General features: G+C 49.2%; 1 protein-coding gene across 1 annotated transcript in view; it reads right to left on the bottom strand.

Annotated features, from left to right (window-relative positions):
* ZNRF3 (zinc and ring finger 3) overlaps nucleotides 1-26415 on the bottom strand; it is a 152490-nt gene that overhangs the window by 4617 nt on the left and 121458 nt on the right. Inside the window, exons 3-8 of the mRNA XM_044775630.2 lie at nucleotides 8163-8237; nucleotides 7616-7747; nucleotides 5938-6048; nucleotides 4754-4921; nucleotides 2997-3099; nucleotides 551-2305 (exon numbers count right to left, since the gene is read on the bottom strand). Of these exons, the coding sequence (XP_044631565.2) occupies nucleotides 551-2305; nucleotides 2997-3099; nucleotides 4754-4921; nucleotides 5938-6048; nucleotides 7616-7747; nucleotides 8163-8237 (2344 nt within the window). The remainder of the gene's footprint in view (nucleotides 1-550; nucleotides 2306-2996; nucleotides 3100-4753; nucleotides 4922-5937; nucleotides 6049-7615; nucleotides 7748-8162; nucleotides 8238-26415) is intronic.

Below are 26415 nucleotides of genomic sequence, written 5' to 3'. Positions count from 1 at the left end.
TCTGGCCTGCACAGTTTAATTACTGAGACAAAATGTTAGGAAATTTTATAGTTATCTGGCAATGTCTGCTGAGTCTAATAATAAATTCTGGACTTGGATTCTGCATGTCTTTTGCTCGGTTTCATTTTTCTGGGAGTTCAGTTTTCTGGACAGAGGGAAAACAAGCACATGTGGTTCTCACAGACAGGTGGAGTAGCCCAGGACACAGGTGAGCGAGCGACAGGGCAGGCCCGGGGATGGTGCCTGGGCTTTTGGCCTGAGCAGCTGGGTGGGGAGCCTTGGAGAAGGGTGGGCCCAGAGGGAGGAACTCAAGAGTGCTGCTGTGGACATGAGGATGGGATGCTTATGTAGCATTTGGGGGCAGAAATCATGGAAGGAGAGGGCACGGTGGGTCTGGAACTCAGAGGAGGCTGGGTTGGGGAATAACACTGGGAAGTCATCAGGTACAGACGGTGTTTAAAGTCAGAGACACAAAGGAAGTCACCTAGAAAACCACCAGAGAGAGAGAAGAGGACCCCGACTCTGGCCTACTGTCATCTCCTGCTCTCACCTGCAGCCTCAGTGGCTGTGGCGTTGGACTCCTGAGTGTCCTGGGAGGCACCGGGGAAGTTGGCCCTGGTGGCCCCTGCCTCCTCCAGGAGACATCCAGGGGGCAGCGGTGCCCTGGCCTGGCAGCACAGAACCCGCTCTTCTTCCTGAGCTGCTCCCAGACCCCTGTGGGGCCGCAGGGCGTCCAGGCCCGGCGTCCCACCCCAAGGGCCAAGGCCGTGGGTTCCATGGCAGTCCAAGGACAGGCCCAACTCACAGTCCACATCCTCTGGAATGATGGGGATGCGCTGGCTCAGGTCCCGGGCCCCTGGGTGGCAGCTGGGCGGGGCCTCCTGGGCGAGCGTGTACTGCACGCTCACCGAGCAGTCCTCAGTGTAGCAGCCGCTGCCCCCTCCGCCACCATGGGCCACCTGCTTCTCTTCATAGAAGCAGCAGGGCAGGCCCTCATATTTCACCCCATCTGTCCTGGGCAAATGGTCTGGGTGAAGGCCATATAGGCCCTGGGAGCTTCCCGGCTGTGACTCCCCACCTGTGGGGCCACAGCCCTCACAGAGCGGGGTGCCCAGGAACAAGGTGCTGCCCCCCGCTCCTCCTACGCTGGGCTCCAGTGCGGAGGGCTGGAGCTCGCAGCAGCAGGCACACGAGGGCCCCTCACGGCTCCCCTTCCAGGTCCTCCTGAGGTCTGGGGCGGCCCCAGGAGAAGCCTCGAGCCCCACTTCTGAGGTAGAGCTATTGGGCGCCCTGTGCTCCAGGGAGGAGTTGCTGCTGTAGTCCATCTCGAGGCTGCAGGTGGACAGCCGGTCCCCCGCGGGAGAGGCAGGGCCAGGCCAAGGCTCTCCCTGCCCAGCGCCTGGACTGTGGGCTGCCAGGAGCTCCTCAGGTGGCAGGGAGCCCTCAAGGCGCATGACAGGCCCCCAGCCAGAGGTGCCCGAGCCCCCCACGTCACTGGTGCGACAGGGGCTCCGGCTGCGGTAGATGAAGGGGTCATAGTCGCTGCTGAGGGAGCTGCGGAAGGTGGAGCAGCTCCCGTACACGCCTTGGTTGCTGACCTCAGTGCAGTCCACCATGGAGTCACTGGAGGAGCAGTGGCACTGGCCAGAGCTGCTGCTGCTGCTGCTGCTGTCACTGCCCGGGCAGTCGGCCAGGTAGCCGCTGCACACCGAGCGGTGGCCGTGGTAGCAGCTAAAGCTGGATGTGCTGCCACTCTCCAGGTGGGAGGGCGGGGCCATGTGCACCACAGTGGGGAAGAGCAGGCTGCTGCTGCCACTCGGGGGAAAGGCACGGGAAGGGCCCCTGGGAGCGAGGCTGGGTGCGGCCTGACCCTCCTGCTCAGGGTAGCTGAGGCCCTGGAAGTAGTAGTGTTGGTACATGGTCTCATACTGGGAGAAGCAAGCTGCCTTGGAAAAGCTGCGGCCGCTGAACTTGGGCCTGCGGAAGGGGTGGGCTGGCGAATAGGCCCGGTGCTCCAGGCCACAGCGGTGAGGGGCCAGGGTGTGGTCCAGGTGGAGGGGTGGGTAGCTGCGGATGTAGGTGGGGGTTTGTGGCGAATAGAGGCTCTGCTCCCCGTGCCGGTCCATGGTCAGCAGTGTGACGGGGTTCCCATGGGAGTCCATGCTTGTCCTTGTAGGGTAGGCTGGGATGGCGTTGGTCCTGTGCACGCGGCCAGGGTAGTGCACCGGCAAGATCACCCTCTGCTGCCGGCTGCGTGCGAGGTTGCTGGTCTCCACGCACATGGTGCTTGGGTTTCCCTTTTGTTCTGGGGAGAAGGGGAGGAAGGAAAGTCAGCAGCTGAGCACGCTGGGGCCAGGGGCTAGGAGGGATGAATCAGGGCAAAGACTGAAGCAGCAGGCTTGATCACATGCCAAGGTGCCCAGTCTAAGGTGTCACCAAACTCAGCCATGCTGCCAGAGCTGACCAGCTTCTCTATTTGAAAGGTGGCCACACCTGTCAGGGCCCATCTCCCATCTCCCCACAGGAGTTTGCAGAGAGCAACAGGATAGGATACAAAGATGAAACTCATTTCCCTCTTAGAAAAAGAACTACTCTGAGTGCACCCTGTGTTCCAGCCCCCTCAGCCAACACCACAGTGACACAGAAGCAGCACCACAACCCTGTAGCACTGGGCAGAGGCAAGCGTCATCACTGTCATTCCCGCTAAAGAGATCGCGGGCCTAAGGCCTGGAGAGGCCAGATGCCTTGCCCAAGGTCAGAAAACTGGTTCACGTGAAGGCCAAGACTTGAACTCAGGGCAATTCTTCAGGCCAGGCTCTCCTCAGGGTCTAGAGGCCTGGTGACCTCCAGAACCCAAAGTCGCCATGCCTCCAAGTCCAGATGGCAATGCTTGGTGGCCTTGCTCATGCACCAGCCTGTAGCATATGCCATGCTCTTGCTAGGCACTCGGTAGGGACAGTGACTCTTCAGCAACGATGAAGGCATGTGACAGTTACCTATGATGTTGTGCCGACAGTGGGGGCAGGTGTGGTGCTGCAGCAGCCATGGGTCCACGCACTTCCTGTGAAAGCGGTGAGTACAAGGGATAACCCGCAGCTCCTGGGAAGGGAGAGAGGACGCACAGCCTGAAGGGAGGGCACAGGTGGAGGGCAGTTCTGCCTCAGCCCCGAATGTGCTTCTTCCTGGAGCCCAGTGTGGACCAAGGAGCCCTGTTCCCCATACCAGGGCCCAGAGTCTCTCTCCCCTTCCTCCTCCCCATCTCTAGCTACAGGTAGACTCAATTCCCTGGAGTCAAGGCCCACGCACGGGTTCCAGGGAAAAGGAAATGGCCATCAGTGAGCCCCAACCATGGCCTTCAGAGGTAAGGGAGAAAACACAGAGGCAGGCTCCTGTCCTGTCACAGAAGGAGGGCACTCACATTCATGCCGCACACAAGGGAAGACTGGAGCCATGTGCTAGTGCAGATGGGCAGCCTGGGCGTGAGGAGAGAGGGCGAGTACACCCCAAGATCTCCTGCATCTCTGAGATGGTGGCTGCCTCCAGGTACCCCAAATGGGGACCAGTAGAAAGGAAGATGCCCAGGACTCAGGATTGAGGGGTGGGGCAGCAAAGGGGCAAAGTTCTCCTGTGCTTTCCTTCACTGGGCCCTGAACACTCACCTAGGGCACATGGTTTATAACAAAGCAGCCTGTGTGGAGAGGAGGTGATGGGGTTTTCTGAGGGAGAACCACCTCTGGAGTTCCTGAGCCCAGGCACCCTCCAAATTTGCTCATTTTACTTTGTTTTTCCATTCTCTCACCAGCTTAATGCAATAACATTCAAACTAATATCTAATGCTGTGCTGGACCGTGGCAAGAGTTCTACTTGTATTTTCTCATGTAACCTTTGTGATCACCTGGAATGTAGGACATTCTCGGGCCTGTGTCACAAGCACAGGCATAGAGCATGAAGTCACTTGCCCAAGATCACAAAGCTAGAACCCGCCTGGGCCAGGATTAGAACCCAGGCAGTCTGCACCTAGAGACCATGCAAGACTCTATTAATCTAAAGGCCTCTGCAAAAACTCACTTTTCATCCAACAGCCTACACAGCAGTAGAACGCTTTCATCAAAGGGGCATCAAATGTCTGCAACTAACACTGAAGTGGTCTGCCCCCAGCCAAATGTGAGTGTATGTACCCCTCTATCTAGAAAGATTCAGCAAACATGGCCAAATGTTAACAATGGGTGATTCTAGGTGAATGATACGTCATTCATTGTATGATTCTTGCAACTTTTCTGAAAATTTGCAATTTTCAGAAAAAAAGGTAGAAGAAATAAGGGGACATCCCATCTTTTCTCTCTTTATAAATAAAAACACCAAATGTTCCACATGGCTTTGTAGGAGAGATTTCTATCAAGTCTCGTCTCAGAGTTTTCAGAAGAGCAATTCTGAAATTAAGTCAACATGTATGAATGTCCTTAAAACCAGACATTTTCTGGTCCTACCATATATTTCTGATCAACTTTCAAAATCACTTGTGTTCAGCTGGGTCCTCTGGAGACAGTGTCTCTGCAATGTGGCCGCCCCTTTCCAGGGGAAAAAGCAGTTAGAATGTCTCAGGTCATCCCCTTGAGACCTAGGCATTTAAGCCTTTCTGCTCCTGCAAAGCTGTGGGAAGAGGACACGGGGCCCTATCCTTATAGATTCTGTGTGCTTCTGCTAACCTGTGTACCTCATGCCCACCCGGGATGGGCCCTGCCTCTGCCATTACCTCTCCGTCGATGTACTTCTCAAGGCAGATGGCACAGTCGGACGTGGAGCTGCTGCTGAGCGTGTCCAGGGCCCCACAGCTCCCCTCCCGGCGCCCCTTGCTCTTGGAGTTGAACTTTCTGGTTTCCATCTTCTCCAGAGCCTGCACGGCCAGCCTATTCATGGAATTCTGTGTGGCAGAATGTGGTCCATGTTAGGGTCTGGGATGTATCAACAGGAGTAGTCACCCCAGGGCCATGGCACTCCATGCATCAGGACAAGCAAATGCTAGTCTCTCTCAGGCCAGAACAGACCTTTGAGAGATCACTAAAAACTTAGATTGCCACAGCACAGATCCTCCAGATTCCTGAGTGTCCTCGACATCAACCTGGGCTTTTCCCAAGTGGCAGTACCAGCAGAGGTCTACTCCAATTACTTGGACAACTCTGCAAGACCCTGAGTTATTAACCTGCTCCATGCCAAGGGCTCCTCCTCTTGACACTGAAGAAAGTTCTGAGGGCAAATGAGACAACGCACGTGAGTGCTCAGCACTTGGCCAACGGTACGTGCTCAATTAACACCGGCCACTGTTCTGTTGGTGGTGGCCGCTCAACCTCTGTGAGAACTCGGCAATTCTCCTCGAGAGATTGCCTGCCAAGGTCCACCATCTCTCTCCTGAGACGTCACGCTGCTACACATTTGAGAGCCTAAGTTCCCACTTATCCTCTCATCACCCTCCACCCTCAAATCCTTCCTTCCTTCAAGCACACAGTGATGTGCCAGCTGGGGCATCAGAGTGCCTACTCTGTATACTGAGAATCGCCTGGAGAGCTTGGTAGAAGCAGAGATTCAGATCCAGCAGGTATAGGGTGGGGCCTGAGATTCTGCGTTTCTGCCAAGCTCTCAGTGATGCTGATGGTTCCCAGATTATATCTGAGGAGGAAGGCTCTAGGGTTCCAAATTAACATTCAAACATTTCTTTAGAAAAACTCCTGGCTGGGAACAACCCCAGTGCTCAGCCTCTGTAGGACTGACCCTTTTGGAAGAGAGGAGAGACAGTGCTATAAGCTTTGCTCTTGTTTTCTCTGTCTTTGCTGTTTCTAGGCTTCTGGGAACAGGCCACAGAGCCCAGGCCCCACCCCTGGTTTTCACTAGCGACAGGGCAGTGGGGATCAAGTTTCTTCACGGGTTGCTCTGAGAAATTACCTGACTGCGTCGCTGCTTCAGCTTGATTTTGACAAGGAGGATGAGGCAGACCAAGGAGACCACGACGAAGAAAGCCAGGAAAATCCCCATGTCAAAGTATTCAGTGGGTTGCTGGAGCAGAACACAGACACAATGAGTCACCGCTCTCTTCAGCCTGGGAACCGGCACACGAGCTGTGTGGGCCTGGGTCGGCATAAGGATGGGCAACTGGGGTGCATTTCCCCTCATCTGCAGGGAACACCCGGGGTTCTGTTAACATGCACACTGTGTGCTCTCCAGGCCCAGGTAGTACCCTGCAGTGTGGCCAAGTGGAGGATTGCAGTGGTCTCAGCCAGGCCTCCTAACAGCCAAGCGAACTCTGCTCCCAAAGCCAAGCTCCCTGAGGAATAGCGCGAAGTTCGCCGTAACTGGTAGGAGAGGCCCTTCCAAATAAACACAAATATCACATTTATGGGACAAAGGAGTGAGTGTCATGTTTTGAGGGAACAGTGATTACTAACCATGTAATTAATGGTTTACAACAACTCAGAAAATTGTATGCTGCTTCCACAAATATCGGCTTCCACTACAATGAGTCATATTTACCAAAGTGCTCTTTTTTCCTTTAAAAAGAAGCCAGCAAGTCCGTTCTGCAAACTCTCTCCGGTTTTAGTTCTTACCTTTTCCTCACAGCACACTGCCTCCTAAAACCTTGAGGCCGCCTCATCTAGGACACGCATTTAGCCAACAGGAATAGAGATTTGCTAATTGAATGCTGTGGGTATCAAGACATTTGGTGCATGCAAAAGAATCATGCTATGTGTGAATATTCCAGTATTTGTAAAGAGGAAATAAACCATGTACGGGGCACCTGTACCAGATTCCTAGAATCTTCAGCCTGAGGTTTGGGTAGAAGATGCCAGACAAGAGTTAATGGCCAGCAGTGTCGCCTCAACACACTTAGGAGAAGCCTAACCGCTATTCATTAACAACCTGGAAGCCATGAACTTCAATCCTGGCTGAAAGCTAACTTTTCCAGTCTCAAATATAAGGTAGGCGGTTCAAAAATGCAATTAACCCCACGGGAAGAAGGAAGGACAGGCCTTTTTCTCTCCTCTAGGTCAAATGGAAGGAGGGGGACATGGAAAGCCGAGTGCTGGGTATTCTTTCCCTTCAGTCCTCCTTAGCTAGCCTTTCAGAGGGAGATGGGACGGAAGAGAAATAAGGACAAGAGGGGATGGCAGGTAGAAGAGTCTAGAGACATCTTGGCATGAATCATCTAGTCATGTGCCATATATTGATATTTCGGTCAATGATGGGATGCACATGGACAGTGGTCCCATAAGGTTAGTGCCATATAGCCTAGGTGTGTATGATGTTGTGCCACCTAAGTTTGTGTAAGTACATTCTATGATGTTTGCAGAATGATGAAATCAACTAACAATGCATTTTTCAGAACACGTCCCCGTTGTTAAGTGACACATGACTGTATTTCTGGAAGCACTTTTCAAATCCTCTCTAAAACACAGGTAAAATTTCGCCCTGGCCTCCAGCCTTGTATCTGACCTTAACCTTCAGGAACTAGGGGTGCATCAGCATTTTAGGCAGAAAGAAGAAAGGAACAAAAGCCCAAAGGGAATCAAGGCTCAGGCAGCAGCAGAGAAGGTGCCGGGCGTGGCCGGCCAGGGAGGAGGCTCACTCGGGGAGGGCGGTGCTGAATCCTCGCTCGAGCCACTTTCTGCTTGTTGACAATGTTCATCAGCTTGATGGCATCTGCACCCTTCACATACACCACTGGCCTCTTGAGCGGGTCTTCCGAGCCCTGATTTAGCTAAGAAAAAAGAGATGGTCCTGGTCAGAAGACACACTTTAAGAAGCAGGAGAGAGAAAAAACGGCTGGAGGGAAAGGATGCTAAACACTGGAAATCCTCAAGCTCCTCAAGGACTGTAGCCTTGGAGCTCCCAGAAGGGCAGGGCTGAGGACAATGCTTGTTTTAGGGCGGACTGGGCAGGCGGAAAGCCTAAAAGGATCTTTGAAAATGCCCCCCAACCCCTAACTTCCTGGCTCTTAACCCCTCTCAATATGCCTGCCTTGGCGCATAATGTCCAAACATGGACATCTAACGTCAGCAGACACGTGCAAAGGCCCTGAGATGAGGGTGACACAACTGTGACAAGCCAAGCTAACTAAAGGAAGTGCTTCTCTCAGGGAGCCTGCAGCCATTGGCGTGGCCCGAGGGCTTTACCTGGTCGATAGCTTCTGGGTTTTCAGACACATCAAAGATGACTGCCGTGGCTCCCCGCTGCACTGCTCGCTTGGCCTGGCAGAGTAAAAAAAGAGCAGATTGGCACTCTGGTCCTCTTACCTTTCCAAAGCCGGACTTAGAAATCAGACCTGTATTCGAATGCAGAATCTGACAGTTACAAATGTATGTGACTTTGAGCAACCAACTTTGCTAAGCCTCAACTTTCCCATCTGTAAAAAAGGGGCAACGCCACCTACCTTGTACAGTTATCCTGAGAAGCAGAAGAGTTACAATGGGTGAAAATAAATAACTGGGTTCTAAATTAACCTATGGCTCCCTATCTGCCTAAACCTTAAAAATAAATGACAAATCAACAACCTGCCTGGTCAGCAGAAATGTACTGGTTTCAGTATTTTCTGCTGTGAACACAGAGCCGCTGGCAAACAAAGCAAATGCTTTCAGTCCTTCTCTCGTGGCCCTTCTTTCTTCCTATGTCACCCAGTACTGCAGTTAGACTAGTATCCTGAATATCTCCAAAGGACTCTCAAAACGGTCAGTTTTAATAACTCACATAAGCTGAAGACTTTTGGAGATGCTGCCATGGGGCAAAGCTACGAGAAATAATTGTAAATGTGGATTTAGAGCAGTTGGCTGCCAAACCTGGCTGCACCTCAAAAACCACTTGGGAAGTTTATAAAGCAGATTTCCTGGCTCCGACCACAGAGACTGATTCAGCAGGGCTGGAGTAAGGCCCAGGAAACTGAGTTCTGAAAGTTTCCTGAGGGATTCTGATCATTCAACCCCTTGGGGAAGTACTGATCAGAGAGATGAGATTAGAATGTTTTACAAACGAATGAAATGGTGGGATTCTTTTGGGGGAGAAGGGATTCCTTTCCATCTCAGTGAACCTTCTGATTTCATGAACAGCTAAGTAGACAACAGGGAAGAAGCTATGGAAGAACAAGACAGGAGACATCACCCTTGCTTTTAGAAACCCTAATCTTATTGGCGAATAAGACACTTCTAACGTGGGGGGAAAAAAACAAACAAAAAAACAAAACCTCCTATAAATGGGCAAATGATGGCTAGTGCTTAGAGGTCAAGAAAATCTCTAGGGGCCACAGTCCTTCACAAATAAAATAATCTGAGTTCCTTCAATAGGAATAATCGCTCAACACAGATGCAGCATAAGAAGCGACATGGAACTTAAGTAGAGGAGAAAGTGGCTGGACCAATGGCTCCACCAGCCCACCAGAGGGCAGTCTTATCCCACAGCTTTTACAAGAAGACAATTGCCTGTACTTTGTACCAAACAAGCAGGGCAGTGAAATCCTCAGCGGTACGGCAAAGTCCTCTGCAACTTAACAAGCTCGGACCCCCTGGGTACTGTCCCTTGTTCTGCTGGAGTTTCTCTCTTGTTGAATTGAGATTCAACGTATTTAAAATCTCCTCTGCCGCTTGTCCATCCCACCCTGTTTTATCACCAGCACCCTGCAGGCAGAAGTGACTCTTGGGAGCTATTCCTGGCTCTGTCACTGACAAGCTGCCAATGGTCGGCAAGTCACTGAATCTCTTTTAGCCTCAGCCTCAGTTTCCCCACCTGTATTAGGGTCCCTTCTAGTTCACAGTCACTCAACTGAGAGGCAGGGGACTGATCAGACTGATGCAGAAAGAGCTGCAATGGCACTATCAGCCACCTCCAGCAAGAGAGGACATGACGGCACAGTGAGAAAGCTCTAGGCCAGGTGGCATCACTTTCCTCCATATAGCTCTTCAGAAGCACAAACTCCTTTGCCTGACGCCAACAGCTTGTGGGCCCCAGAGTTAACAGTAAGTAGGTGTTTGTGTCTCCTGCTCTGGTGGTATCCCAGTATTCCTCACGAATTCTTTCCCTAGACGTAGAAGGGCCCTGAGGAACAGCACCGAAAACGAGGTAATAAACAGGACCTCTCGTTCCTTTATTTGGCTTTCATTCCATGATCAAGCACATCAAACAGCACCCGAGGGGAATGTGTGTTCAGATCCGTCTTGATCGGGAGCCCCCAGCACCTCCTGCTTTGAAGCTGTCGCACCTGGAGAATCTAATGGCTGCAGGATGAAAGGCTGCAGCATCTGGGGTGTGCAACGCCTTCAGACACGTGGCCTGCTCGGTTTCAGGCTTCCCTGCTTCACAAGAATGTGGAAGTCACAAGGATTTGGAGGTGAGGCATGACCCATTCGTGACAAGCACTTAAAAAAAGACATTTTTAACAAAATCTAGGAGGACTGAGCAGTCTCCTGGTTTCTATACTGAAAAGAGCAAGTCAAGGATAAAGTGCTTAGGGCCGGCCAGGTGGCGCAGTGGTTAAGTGCGCACGTTCCACTTTGGCAGCCTGGGGTTGGCTGGTTCAGATCCCGGGTGTGGACATGGCACCACATGGCAAGCCACGCTGTGATGGGCGTCCCACATATAAAATAGAGGAAGATGGGCACAGATGTGAGCTCAGGGCCAGTCTTCCTCAAAAAAAAAAAAAGAAGAAGAAGAAGAATACAGTGCTTAAATCCCATTTATATCTTGACTTCAGACACCATCAGGCTAATGCACAGGATACAAGTACAAATATTCTGTTTCAGAAAATGATAATTCTGGGGCCAGCCCTGTGGCTGAGTGGTTAAGTTCGCACGCCCTGCTTTGGCAGCCCAGGGTTTCGCTGGTTCAAATCCTGGGTGCCGACATGGCACGACTCATCAAGCCATGCTGAGGCGGTGTCCCATGTGCCACAGCTGGAAGGACCCACAACTAAAAACACACAACTATGTACTGGGGGGCTTTGGGGAGAAAAAGGAAAAAAAAAATCTTAAAAAAAAAAAGAATTCTCACAGTAGACTTACTTTAAAGATTATGTTTAATGTAAGCTGCTATTAACATAGGGTTGTATTTCTTGCACATACCAGGACTGGACAGGACAGGAGTCTACCCAAGATTCTGTTGGGAACTCACCTGTCAATATCTGGCTCCTTTTTAAAACAGGCCACGAATAATCCATATTTAGAAAATAACACATTAATTATACTACTCCCAAAGCAAATTAAAAAACACAGAACATTACTTGGTCACACTTTGCCCCTCGCCCCCCATTTTCAGTTTAAAAATTAATGAGGTGGGGCTGGCGCCGTGTCCCAGTGGTTAAATTTGGTGTGCTCCAATTCGGCAGCCTGGGTGCAGCACTTGGGCATGTACCTACACCACTTGTCAGCAGCCATGCTGTGGTGGCTCCCACACGCAAAATAGAGGAAGACTGGCACAGATGTTAGCTCAGGGCCAATCTTCCTCAAGCAAAAAAGAAGACTGGCAAGAGATGTTAGCTCAAAGCGAATCTTGCTCAGCAAAAAAATTAAAATTAAAATTAAAAAATTGATAAGGCATATCCTTGAACCAATCTTCATATCTTCGACCATTCACCATTTTACCTAGTCAAGCTTGGGCCCGAAATATTATTTCAAAACAAATCTAAACCATAGTTGGGATATTACTAGTCTTGTGATTGCCAGAAACCCTATCTTGATAAAGTCACACACTTAACATCCCAAACCCTCAAGATGAGGCTGTTTCAAAGAAAGGAAAGATGCAGCCTAGTGGATGTTGCTGGATGAAGGTCACTGGTAAACTGGGCTACAGTTGGAAAGGGCAGTTACCCTAACTGTGCACAGACCAGACCAGAAAGAAAAGCATGAGAAGGGTCTGAGCAGCAGAAAACGGGTGGGAGTCTCGGCAAGGCCTCCCAGAAGCAGCCAAAGGCTCTGCCTTACTGACCTCTGCATGCCCTTCCCCTCGACCCCACCCACACAGGAATTTTCACATCCTTCATCACCTTTGCTGCTTCCATCAGGCCAGGGCAGGTTGGAACCAGCCAGCAGGTGACCAGAAGCCCAGCAGCAGAACGTGGAATAAAAGGTTGTGGTGGTCCTTTATCTACCTTTCCAGGGCTGCAAGACCCGAGGCTAAACAATGTCCATAACCACTGAGGCAAGTATCAAAAGTACAAACCTCTGCACACTTACATTTTGCAAAGTACAAAATTTCAAGCCCTAGAAGACAGGGTCCTACTGTGGTTGGCACTTACTGCAATACAAGACTCCTATGGTTATTCAATAAACGTTCATTCTAAACGAAAGAAAGCCTGCCTGGGACCATACTCCTGGGTTATTGCTCCCTGAACGGGGATGTGGTTTACCCCTAAGGAAGTGCTTCTGTCAATATGTTTGAGTCTTGAATTTCTGGATTGGAATGGGGCATTCTGATGAGAATAGTCCTGTTACCACCTTGTGGGTGGGAAAACTTAAAGCCTAGAGCCTGCTTTAGTTTCAATTAAATTCTGGAATTCCAACCAGGAATGGATCTGGCACTCTCCCTGGTGTGAGAGGGTAGGTCTGACTCCATACCTACCCCCTGGGGCCTCTGGGCACAGCCTCCATTTTTCACCTGTTTATCTGCTTCTTCGTCGGGCACTGGATGTGGTATCTCCAGTGGCTAATCTTTATTGTATGAAAACCCTGACAGAATATAACCTTAATTGGAAATAACCCAAAGGATGGCTAAAAATCTCCTTTGTTCTAAACTCCTGACCATAGGATAACCAAGGAAGCTGGACTCTTTTTTTTTTTTTATTTAAAGATTTTTTTTTTTTTCCTTTTTCTCCCCAAAGCCCTCCAGTACATAGTTGTATATTCTTCATTGTGGGTCCTTCTAGTTGTGGCATGTGGGATGCTGCCTCAGCGTGGTTTGATGAGCAGTGTCATGTCCGCGCCCAGGATTCGAACCAACGAAACACTGGGCCGCCTGTAGCGGAGCTCGCGAACTTAACCACTCGGCCACGGGGCCAGCCCGGAAGCTGGACTCTTAGTGCTGATAGGAAGACATGCATCTTCAACCTCTTATAGGAAGTTCTGATATATGGGGGCTCCAAACAGACTTTCTGCCTCCATTGAATATAATTTTGCATGCTGGATTTCTTTGCACTCATCATAAGCTTCCAATAAGTCATTAAAAATTCTTTGTAAATATCCATAAGGCTGTGACATATCCCTTCATATACTATACTCACTCATGTATTTTTGATATTTGGGCTATTCCCGTTTTTTATTATTTTAATTAATGCTATGTTGAATAAATCTTGGCTTACATTTCTGACTTCCTTAGGATGGAGGCCCAGGGCCAAAGAATATGAAGATTATTAAGAATCTTAATACAATGGACACAGGATTGTAATGCCCCTCTTTATAAACCCACTAAACTCTTAATTTATCAGCAGTAATGACAACATAAGATGGCACAGACAATACAAGACAAATTTGTTAACAGATTTAACTTCTGGGTAAAGTGGCCTGTTGGTGAACTGGCTAGGAGAAGGAAGTCAGTTGAGAGTAACTCTGCATGATACTTCACATGCAGAAAGATGTTCTAGGCTGAACTATAATGAGTTGATCATACTTATCCTACTGATTCTTCAAGGTCAAGTTCATGTGCAACCCTTCCCATAAGACTGACAGGTGAGGGGCTGGCCCGGTGGCGCAGCAATTAAGTTTGCACGTTTCGCTTCTCAGCGGCCCTCAGGGGTTCGCTGGTTCGGATCCCGGGTGCGGACATGGCACAACTTGGCAAAAGCCATGTTGTGGTGGGCATCCCAGGTATAAAGTAGAGGAAGACGGGCATGGATGTTAGCTCAGGGCCAGTCTTCCTCAGCAAAAAGAGGAGGATTGGCAGTAGTTAGCTCAGGGCTAATCTTCCTCCAAAAAAAAGAGACTGATAGGTACTTCTCTTTAGCCCGAAGCAGCTCTTATCCCTCTCTGAGCTTTAATATCTCTAAAGATTTCTCCTCTGCTGCTTACTTTCTATGATGCATTTTCCCTCCAAACAGGACCATCTTTAGTGTTTTTGCTATTTATAAAGATAATACGTGCTTGATATGAAAATTTTAAAATAATTTAGAAATTGAAAGCAAAAAATTACTCCCCTATATTCCAGCTTTATAACATAACAGTGCGGTTTATATCCTTTCGTTTTTTTTTTCCTAACTCATATATTAACAGGAATAAAATAGATATGTATACATTCCCATATCAAAATATACTTACAAATAAATAAATTGGATGTATATACTGTTCTGTACTCTATTTTTCCCCTTAACAATATTATATGCATTGATGCAGAAAAATGTTCATTCTTCTTGTTAGCTACACATCTTATTTGATTATATGGTTGTATCAGAGCTTAAGACTGCCCCCCTGACAGGTATATGGGGGATTTCTACATTTCCTCTATTATAAACAGTCCTGTATTTCTATTTTCATACTCACATTCTGGTGGCATCTATCCTTAAAATAAATAGCTACAAATGGTCCTGATGAGTCAAAGGGCATAGACATCTTACATGTAAATGCTGTGCCTGGGTGCTGGGCTGACCTGCCCATGGGATCTAATGGAGCCAGGAGATAGACCTTACTGACCAGTCTGTGTGCCCCATAAAACCTGATAAAGCAGATTGCCCTGGGCATGCTCCATACTCAACAAATTAACATAGTAGGCAGGAACAGAGTTTAATTCTATTTGTAGTGCCATTTATTAATTTACTTGTTCAACAGTAGTAAATAACCAGTTACTATGTGTGCTAGGCCCTGAGGATCATTACAGTAGTGAGCCGCACGGTGGCAGACCTCTGTCTTCATGGAGTGTGCGTTCTGCCAGCAATGCTGGTACAGACCTCTCTGAAGAGGCCAGGGGTGTCCTAAGGAAGAGTCTGAGCATCTCATTCCAAGGGCAAATGGGAAAGAAATTATGAACATGGGATCAGTTATCCCATGTCCCTATAGTAGCTTTTCCCAAAGAACATATCAGAGGATGACAGATTTTCTTGGTCGGTGTCCTTTGAGAAATGCTGCCTATTCTAGAGTTACCCCTGACAGTTACCGAGCACGTTAATGTGCCAGAGGCTCTTACCTACCCAGCATCTCCAATATTTTTGGACACAGAATCCTTTCTGCAGCAACTCATGTCAACACCCTCCCTTCCGTGGGAGACGCTCTGGGACCCAACGCTTGCTGGAGTATGGTATGCTAAGGTGAGAGAAGTGCCATCCCTAATCACTCCCTTGCTCTAACTCACAGGTAGGAGGCTGAGGGATGTGCCAGAGATCTACACTTCGATCTGGAAAATAATTACTAAAGAATATACACACCGCGATTTAAAGGAGACAGTTCTAAGTATGAAAACATTCGATTATATGGTTCAATTTGACAACTACTTCAGACGGCCAACTGTGTGCCAGGCATCCCAAGAAAGATACAAGCCAAGACCTTCTAGAAGTGTCTGTCATTATGCACTTGCTGCTGTCCTGGGGGAAGAGACCTTGCTTAGGAAGGAGCAGGATGAGGGCGCTGAGGTCTCTTCTCTTCTTATTGAACAAAGTGTTCACTTGCGGCTCTCCCCTGGCACATGTATACAGCAGCGTGACCAAAGGTGGCAGAAACCATGATTGTAAAGAATCCGAAATGGCACCAGAGCCCCAGGACTTGGTTCTCATGACCTGGCATCAGCATTCTGCTTCAGCTTGGGTCCTCAAGTTCCTTCTGTGGCTATCCTAGAGCAGAGCACACTGTACTGGACATCTCATGCTGATATGGGTGATGGGGTCTTACAATGGGCCTATCCTTCATTCAATCCTTACAACCTGGGCTCCCTCCTTAGGAAGGTGCCCTGCCAACCCCTCCAAGAGCCAAGCTAAACCACAGCCCTTTACCCTCACCCCTATACTCAGCTGCTTACCAAGTTTTTCTGATTCCATCTTCCAAATCCATCCATTGTTTTTCCATCCCTACTGCTGCCACCCTGTCCGGGACACCAGACTTTTCACCTGAGTCACAATAACATTCTTCCCTGAGGGTTCCCTACCTGCCCCCTGTGCAGTCCCCACCTAGCAGCAGAAGGACCTTTCTAAATCACAGACCTGATCTGCACTACTGTCCTTGAATGACTGCACTGCTCCTAGGATAAGATGTGACCATCCCACTGCTTATCGCAAACTCAACACTCCAGCCCCTAACTAGGCTGAGCTTCTATTAGTTCTCTGACCATCTGCGTCCTTCCTGCTGAGGAACACACGACCTCTTCAACACCAGCCGGCTTCCACCTCTTCTGTTCTAACTCTTATTTGGCTTAGGTGTTATTCCTGCCAGACTGCTATCACCGGTGGCCTGATTCTGCTCCACCATTGCAGCTCTTATGACATCACACTGTAATTGTTTACTTAAAGTGCTTCCCTCACTAGAGGACAGCCAACGTGTCAGACTTCTTTCCTGCTGAATTCCCAGAATCCAGCAAAGGGCCTGGCACAGGGCAGATGGCCACGAAATGTTTGTTGATTAACCTAAAAAGAATCAGCTTTTGCCCTTGGGGTTAGCATCAAACACCCTGGCCCGTGCTCCTCTAAGCACAGACTGCAGCTCACTCCTGGCCTCCTGATCTCCTGTTTCGTTAGACTTAATTGAGAAAGGTCCGTTCTCTACTAGATCTTCTTGAACTCATGATTCTCTGCACTCCAGATTTTCAGGATTTGGTTTCTTCTTAACTGCACGCACATCTTCTGCTGTAGCATTTGCTGATGGGCCTTTTATGGGTGGTCAGTTCTCGTGCAGGCATGATCGTCTCTGAGCAACCTTGACCCCAGCCACTAGGAGTGGCTCTGCCTTGTTGCTAATCTTTAGCAGGCTTCTGTGTGAGCACATCTCTGATGTCAAAGCTCTTAGAAGACAAGCCTGTGCACTGGCATGTTTGTTCCTTCCACTCTCGGGAGGAATGCAAGCCCCCTTTAGAACTCTCACAGAAGGAAAGCTGAGCAATGACTACCCTTGGGCGTATCTACAGGAACAGATGGCACGAGATGCATTTTTTTTTTATAGTTTGCTCCCATTACTGCTTAGGGGATCTTGGCTTTTCTTCAGCCTGAAAGACTGATGGAGTTCACCCTGAAACCTGTGGAGAAAGATGGCCTGCACCAAACAGGGGCCTGTCCTGGGAAAGTATATGGATACTGGCCTGCCCTCTCCATCTGATGTGAGGATCTGGAGCTTGGCTTTCTGGGCGAACTGGTGGCAGAGTCCAAACTGCCAAACTCAATGGCCTCGTTTGGGGCAATGAGAGACCAAAGCACGGGTATGAGAGGCACGGAGCCTCCAGTGCCTCATTGCTTATGTTGCCACTGCCGCAGGGCCTGCTCCTGCGGTCAGGGAGGGGCAAGGGGCTGTTAACACCAATGGACCAGCCAGTCCCAGAGCCTGGCCACTCCTGAAGCCCAACCTCTCTCAGCCGGTCCTACACGAGTGCAAATGGCTGGGGCTCACTGGGTGCCTTTATGCCCCTCCCTCTGGAGACCACTAAATGGATTTTAAACCCTCCTCCTCACTTTTTCCTTTCCTCCTCCCCCGTGTTCTTCGCTTAGTAGTGACCACCCAGGCACCAGGCTCTTGATCATTCTGGTCAGCTGCTGTTCCCTGAAGCATGAGTCACTGCATGACAGGGGACTCTTGCCAGGCAAGGGGGCTTGCAAGGCCCGTTTTCCTACAGAAACCTTTCATTCCATAGGAAATGAGGTCACACACCAGAGCACACGGGTACCCGGTGAGAAAATCCTGGTGCCAAGAAGGGGGTGGGTGTCAGAAGTGGGAGGGAAAGGACCCTAACACAGACGCCAGGGGGAATCACCTGTGCTCCGGGGGGAACGGGGGCGGTGGGAGGGGGGTGCGCACAGCTTAAAAAATAACCTAGTTTCTTTTAAAGTACATACCACGTATATGATTTTACCAAACCAAATGTATACAACGTTCGGCTAGTTTCCTTTCAGGACTTGGAGCCTCTAATCTACTGCTTAAAGGAGATCAACACACACAAAACAGCCATGAGGGGGTAAAGGGGGCTGGGGTGGGGGCTGGCGGCCAGGCGGGCTCACTTTCCAGGGGTGGGTGGGGGCGAGGCTGGGTGGCGCGCGCAGCCCTGCCCGCTCCACCGGCTCTTTGCTCCTCGCTCCAGGGCTTGGCTGCAGCCCGGCCTGACCTTCCAGGTTTCCCTGGCAGGAGATCAAAGCACCGAAGCCACAAACACGGCTCAGAACTCCGAGGCCCCGCGGCCTCCCCCCAGGGTCCCTCCTCCCATTCCACCCCTCCAGCTTCTTCCCCCTTCCCCCGGCCCGCTTCTCCACGCCCTTCCCCGCCCCAGGGTCCCTGCCCCCCAGGGTCCCTCCCCACTCCGCTTCCCCCCCCCCCCCCCCCGCTTCCCCCCCCCCCCCCCCCCCGCTCCGCTTCCCCACCCCCCCCTCCACCCCCCACCCAGTGGGGCCGGCCTTTGGGGGCGGGCTCCCATCCGGCGTTCTCTGACACTAGCGGCCAGCCGCGCCCCTCCCCACCGGGAGAAGGTATTTCTCGCCATAATTAAAGTCATTAAGCCTCCAAAGGCTCCCGTCGGCTGCTGGTTCTGAGCTCCGGAACGAAGATGATGCATTTTAAGTCCTAGTTAAGATTATGCTGATCTATTTAGGAGACATGTAGCAGCGAGAATTCAGCGGTTAAGTTAGTGGTTAAGGCGGCCTAAGTTTAAATAGTGTTATTTATTCTCAAAATATGTAGCAGCCCTACTTAATTTCTCCTAATTAAAGGAACCGACAGAAGAGGCTGGAGTCCGCGGCCGTGTCGCGGCGCCATTGCACAGGTTGGTACCCTTTCCACAATCAGAAAATACTGGGTGTCAAACGGAAATGCATTTCCCTAGATCTTAATCTTAAACATAGACATTTAGACCAGTTCCAAGAAACACAATGATCCTCTTTGTTTTAACACCTGACAAGGAGCACCAAAAACCCAGGAAGCCTGTCCACACCCTCCCTTCCATCGTCACTGCTGGGTGAAGGGATGTTGCGAAAACGGCCGCAGCTGCGTTGTTTCATGAGATGTCTGTGCCTGGAAGAGAAACCTTTGGAAGAACTTGTTAACCGCTATCTTGGGTTGAGTTTCCAGAAGTCCCACTTCAGGCCAAATCTTATAAAGTCAGCAACTAGAAACTTCAAAAACGACCACCCCCTTCACTGCATATGGCGCCTAAGACTTGTTTAATATAAACAAGTGTTAATTAGGTGGCGGAATCGGGCTTAACAAGGAACAACAGTGCCTGCAAAGTCTGAAGACCCTACACCTCCCTTCCACCATGAGGGACGGAGCACAGCCTCTCTGAGAGCTGAGGGCTGAGCTCCTGCTGCTGGAGAATTCCTTAATCGGGTGGTAAACTGACCGAAAAAACAGGATTATTTTGATTATATGATTTTTCAATTTTTATTAAGAGGAAGGGAATCTGGGTGAAGGAATTTTTGCATGCCCGAAGGAGGCTTGCTCCTAACATTTGTGGGGCTTGGGAAAAGAGTTAGCAAACCATTAAATAAAATATATCCTCCCCCGTCTGTCTTGACATAGATACTTTCATAAAGACCTGGAAGGTCAGATTGCAACTGAGCTTTCTCTAACTCCCTGGAGTTCCTGGTCTGAGCATGTCAGTGTGGACAAAGCTGACCCCGGCCCACCCTGCATTGCCAGGGGGCTTGTACACATGTGAGTGGACACCTCAGCCTTGAGGCCAAGGTTTGTCTCCCCTCCTTGGGAAGAGGGTGTGCTGCCAGGGCAGTCTGCCCCTAGGAAGATGGCCCTGGAGAAGAGCAGGGTCCTAGAAGCCAGTCGAGAGTTGCTTTGGGGAATTCAGAGATCCCAGGAATGGTTTCGAAGGGGCTTCCCTGGGGACTCCTCACCTGGAGGCCAGAGGTTTTAGAAGCAGGGCCTTTCTTGCCTGGTCTGGGGACAGTACTGGCCCAAAGCATCAGACTCCAAGAGGGGAAACTACCTATTATGTACCAGGCAAAGCTGCTTTCAAATGGCACTGACTGCACAGCAGCTCTGCAGGCGAGGTGGTGGTGATCCCCATTTTACAGCTGGAGGCTCAGTGGTTACGCCACACAGTCACGAAGTAGAAAGCTGACATTTGACCTCAGCCTCTCTCCACCATCCTAGGCTAGAGAAATACTCATGTTATCCCGGGGGCTTCCAAAATCAGGCATGATGGAGATGTGTGCATATACATAAACACGAATGCTGAAACCCCAAGTCTTCCATTAAAAGCTTAGGTAAGTATTATATTTCCCAGTCCCACAAGGAAATTCCAGATAGCTCTTATCCAAATCCATTTGGACTCCCTCATCTTTAAAAGTCCCTTCACAAAAGTCATGCAGCTCATACAGTCAACATAAGGACGGGTGGCAGGGTGGAAAGTTATACTTTTGCACAGAGTTAGCTGCTTGAAAGCTAACTGTTTTGTCAGAGGCTATTTCATTCAAAGGGGTTCTATCCATTGCCATTTTAGCCAGTGCAAGCTCACAAACTGGACAACTTTCACCCAGTATGCTTCTTAAGGATCTACCTAGGTTGTTTCAGAATGGTCCCCCATGTACCTTACTGTCTTGACGCCTTGTATCTGTGACTTTGTATTAGTAGAATTTAAGAATGATATAGGTTCATTCTCTCTCAACTTCACACCAAAATCATTTATGACAGTAACAGAACGAAATCTCTCTAAAGAGCAGAGTCACGAGGCACCCAGCAGCCGTGTCATTCTTATCTGGGTGCAGTCAGTTTGATGACACTCCCAACCAAGGTGGCCTTGAGGAAGACCACATCCTGAAGGTGAATGGGTGGGCCAACCTAGATTGCTTTTAGCAGCGCCATGGGGGCTGGGCAGGGGAGGAGTTGTCACCTCACACTGCTTGGGCTGAAATCCTGGCTCTCCTTACCACCTCTGTGATGTGAGCAGACGTGATGACCTTTCTCCACCTCCACTTGTTCACCTGCACAACAGGGATAATACTAACAGGACGCATTCTCACAGCCGTTGGGAGACTAGATGAGAAGATGCCTGGCCCACGGTAAGCACTTAGGCATGATTTCCCTCCTTTGGACACAGCACATACTGTGTGTCTCCTTTGGGCACCCGGCTCTCCCCTTGACTGTCTGCATCCAGGATTCCTCTCCTCTCCAGGAAAGATAGCCGAGTTCCCACACAGAGCGTCAGGCAGTCAAGGGTCATAGTGACTCTACCTTCTGAAGGGTTCTGGAAGTTGATGTGACTATGCTGAGATCCTGTACACACAGGAACATCACAGTTTAGGGCAAGAACTGATGCCATGGCACAAAACAGGCAGTGGCTGTCAGCCCAGCGGCATATTAGAATGTCTCGGGGAGCTTTTTTAAAAATACAGAGGCAGGCCTCTCTCTGGAGACTGAGGGGCACTGGGCTAGCAGTGGACCTGGACTCTGTAGGTTTAAAAGCTACCCGGCTTGATTCTTAGGTATAACCAAATGACCCTAAGGAGATGAGAGGAGAGAGGGGGAGGGGGAGTGTGCTTCTTAATCCCTATTTATCAATCCCTTGTTTCTTTCCTCCTAGAATTTCCAGATTTCTTTCTCAGTTCTACTATTTGGTTTCTAGAAACCCACTTATGCTATTCTAACTCAGACTTAAGGAAAGCCCTCCTTGAAAAGAAGACTGCGCTTCAAGGCAATAAACGAACTTCTTGTGATGTCTGGCTGTGGGAGTGATACCCCCAAAGCGGAAGCCTGGGTCCCTCATAATCAAAGGTCGCAGGGGCACAGGCATCTTCTGGTCACTAGCCCTTAGCACAGCACCTGGAACCCAGAAGGTAGCAAGTGCTGCTGGGCATAAATGCTGGGGGGAGGGGCTGTCGGCACAAGAGCAACTATCTATTCCATACGGGGCAAGCTTTTGGGGTTCATGGCCAAGGCCCTTCTGGCTCCCTGGGTCCAGGCCTCTCTATACCCTGTAGCAGGATGGAGCAATAAAATGCAAGTTCCAGATGAGTCTTCTATGGTAACAGGCTGATAAAAATGAAGAAGGATGAGAATCTCAAGGATACTATTTAAGTTTAAACTAAGTCCCATTTTTCTTCACAAAACCCATGCTTTCTTGCATTGAGCGTTCAGACACACTCTGAGCTGAGTTAACCAAGTCACAAAACTTGGGTGCCAATTGCCCAACTAATACCACTTCTCTGCAATAAGTCATGACAGCTTTTGCCACTCGGAGCAATTCTATTGACAGAGACTCGAGGTATGGAAAGGGGATACTGTCTATAGCAGCTGAGATCATGGGTAAGGCTATAAAACATAATATGAGTTAAACCCAGAAAGGCCATATTTTAGTGTCTCATTCAAAGAACAAGCCCTATAATTCCATTTCTATAGGCCAACAAGCTGCAGACCACGTTGAAACTACACTCATTTTTTCCAAATGCATTCCGCTCCTGGTGCTCAATAAATAGTCATCACAAAGGTGGTGATGATGGAAGGGGAAGGAGAAAAGCTGAACAGGCACCAAGCTGGCCTTCCTCAGGCCAAGAATAGACACGAGCTGGAGGAAAAGGATGCCCTTTGGCATCCCTTCCAGGTTTTGGGGCTGCAGCAATAGCACTTCCTGCTCCTAGGTTCACAATCCCATCCATGTCCCTCTGTCTGGGCTGCAAAGCGGCGCGTTCTTGCCTGTGCAGAGCCTGCAATCCACTGACTTCGAGAAATGGAGCTACAGCAACAAGAGAAACCAATGGACCAAGAGCTGAAGCCTATGAGACCACCTTGAAGGATGCTCAAAACAGGTCTAGAAGAGATGAACTTGGATGGGGGTGACATGTGTTACGGGTTGGTCTGGTCAGGAAGGGCTTCATGGAGACCAAGCTGCGCTAATGAAGAGGATGGGGAGGCTGGCCAGGAGCTGGGCATGTGAGGCTCTGGCTGAGACTGCAGACCCTGCGGACACACCAAGTATCACAAAGGGAAGAGGGTCACAAGAGGCAATGCTTGGTAGCTTGGTGATTGTGCATTACAGTCCACTCATAAGGCCATCATGTCAACGCTGACTATTATCGACTAGCCTTTCTCTCAGGAGCAGTCAGCATGCCCACAGGTTCGTTTCTGGTACACAACATCCAAGCAGCCCCTATGACTTACTGAGATTCTTAGATCAGTAGCTGAAATTTTATTTTCTCTGGAAGGGGTTCCCTGACCCCCACCCAAGGTTCAGTCCAGTGGCTATGTGCTTCCAGGCAAAATGCTTAATTTAAGTGACTGTCTTTCCCAGGACTTCTTTTTACATATTTATTGAACACCTACCATGATAGTACAATCGTATGCTAAAAATATGCTAAAAGTCCTAAAAAAGTCTAGTTCCTCTTCTCACAAAGCTCCAGTAGTCACACTAGGGACCCTGCATGCCCAGCAAATACTGCTTGAATGAAGGAAAAGAGAGAGAGGGAGGGAGGAAGAAAGGTGCTTGCTGACAGGGTCCATGTGTCTCCACTTTATGTCAGACCTCAACTAGTCATCCTGTGAACAGCACATCTCAACAGTGCAGACATGCTGCCTCGGAACCCTCAGTCAGCAAATATGAAAACATCTGCTCAAAATGAACACTCATATCCAACAACAAATAGATGGGCAATTACTGTTTCAAGGAGGGAGATTAGTTTTAAAGCATAGTTTGATAACCTTTAATAGCAGAAAATTGAAAAAGCCAGTTAATAACTTTAAAAGTCATTACAATGAAAGAGACTAAAAGGCCTGCGAACCACAGAAAGGTGGAGCTGGGCCGGATCACTTCCTTTGGTCAATAACAGGTCCATGACTGTGTCATTAAGAAAAGGACTTCTTGCAAAGGAACAGCTTAATCCCAGGAAAAGGAAAGAGTAAAAAGGTTACATTAAGGGAATCAGGGATAATCTCTATCAATTAACCAGAGCCTTTCCTGTTGGGGAAGTCTCAAAAGAAGAACAGGAAAAGAGCTGGGTCACGCTCCAGGTGCTCATGCTTTGTTTTATGATCCAGTAGTTTGGCAGTCTGGTTTGTGGGTGAGTGGAAAGAGCAAAAAGTACAAGTGCTATGTGACCCCCAAAACAAGCAGATGATGGTAGAATATGCCAACGCTGGCTCAAGAGGCACACAACTGTTAGGCAGGTGTGGGGGACTGGCTGGCATCCTTTTGAGGCTAGACAAGACAAATTGTGTATCCTCCAGGCAGCTGGGACATTTAGAAGGACCAGTGAGCGAAATCCAGAAGATAGGCTTGAGCCTGCTTCTCCTGGCCCCGGAAGCCAGCGAGGCCCACCTGAGAGTCATTACAACCCTCATGCAGAGGGACAAAGCGGGCCTGGGCCTCTTAGGCAACAGTGACCTCGACTATGGTCTAGCTGAATCAATTAAGTGCCTCTCAGTCCTGGAATGGGATTAAAGAGTACCTAGTCCCACGTCCTAGATTTGCAAAGGATGCAGTGACTTCCCGAGGTCAGAGTATGCTGGCAGCAGGGGAGGGCGTTCAACTCCGAGCTGACTGCATCCTGTCAACCCTGCCCCCCACTTCTCTATAGTTCATTAAGTTTTGTCTTGTCCAAGTTTTTCTTTGGGGGGAAAATCAAAACTTAGGGGAATCCAATGTTAGTTTTCCAAAAATAACTGAAAGATATATTTAACCAGCACCTATTAGTAAGAACATAAATATTTTGTGTATTATTTTAAGCAATCGTTACTAGAACATTCCTATACTAAGATTTGAAGCCAAGCATTTACGGAAAAAAATTTTTTTTTTTGAGGAAGATCAGCCCTGAGCTAACATCTGCCACCAATCCTCCTCTTTGTGCTGAGGAATATTGTCCCTGAGCTAAGATCTGTGCCCATCTTCCACTATTTTATATGTGGGACACCTGCTACAGCATGGCTTGATAAGCTGTGTGTAGGTCCATGCCCGGGATCTGAACTGGCGAACCCTGGGCTGCTGAAGCAGAACGCGAGAACTTAACCCCTACGCCGCCAGGCAGGCCCCACAGAATTTTTAAAAACTGATTTGTGAAAGGAAGAAGGTTGAGTATAATGGACTTGACAGCAGAGAGGTGGATGTTAGCTTAGAAAAGAGATGGGAGTTTTGAAAAGAAGTGTACATTAAAATGATTTCAAATGTATTGAGTTCACTAGAAAAAAGTTAATTTTAAAGTGAGTCCTTTTGAAACAACAACAGAAGTCTCCTAATTTTCCCCCATACACCAAGTTTGCTTCTACTGGGACTAGGACATTTGCATACCTCAACTTTATGAAACACAAGAGGTGACTGAAGCCAGAACTTTTCACAGAGAACTCGGCCCCTGCTATTCTGCTGGTCACACATTCACATACAGAGCCCCACGCCTCTGCTATCATGAAGAGAGAGAGCGATGGGCAGGGACCACCCAAGACTCAGAGACACTGAGTTCCCCAAGCTCCACAGCCTTACTTCAGTTTTAGCCTCGAGAGAAAGTATGTCCAGGATCAGGGTCTGACAGTCAAGAGGAGGTTAGGTTTGGGGGTCACGTTAACAGCTAACAGATGAAGTTATTGATTAACTCATCACTGGCATTAGTTGGTTAATGTACAATTTTGTAGGTAACTTCAGTAGTCCTTGCCCAGGTTCAGAGTAAAAAAAGCAGTGTTCCCTTTTCTTATTTAAAATTTAAAAAGGAATAAACACTGATACACACAACCAACATGGATTAATGTCAAAGTAATTATGCTGAGTGAAAGAAGCCAGGTTAAAGAGTTCATATTATATGATTTCATTCATATAAAACTCTCTAGGGGGCCGGCCGGGTGGCGCAGCGGTTAAGTTTGCACGTTCCAATTCTCAGTGGCCTGGGGTTCACTGGTTCGGATCCCGGATGCGGACATGGCACAACTTGGCAAAGAGCCATGCTGTGGTAGGCGTCCCACGTATAAAGTAGAAGAAGATGGGCATGGATGTCAGCTCAGGGCCAGTCTTGCTCAGCAAAAAGAGGAGGATTGGCAGTAGTTAGCTCAGGGCTAATCTTCCTCAAAAAAACCTCTTTAGGAGCTGGCCCAGTGGTGCAGCAGTTAAGTTCGCACATTCTGCTTCAGCGGCCCGGGGTTCGCCGGTTCAGATCCCAGGTGCAGACATGGCACTGCTTGGCAAGCCATGCCATGGTAGGCATCCCACATATAAAGCAGAGGAAGATGGGCATGGGTGTTAGCTCAGGGCCAGTCTTCCTCAGCAAAAAGAGGAGAATTGGCAGCAGATGTTAGCCCAGGGCTAATCTTCCTCAAAAAACAAAACAAAACAAAACTCTCTAAAATTCAAACTAAT

Source organism: Equus asinus, chromosome 8 (genome assembly GCF_041296235.1).
Source record: "Equus asinus isolate D_3611 breed Donkey chromosome 8, EquAss-T2T_v2, whole genome shotgun sequence".
Taxonomy (NCBI): Eukaryota; Metazoa; Chordata; class Mammalia; order Perissodactyla; family Equidae; genus Equus; species Equus asinus.
This window is presented reverse-complemented; position numbering and strand designations above follow the sequence as displayed.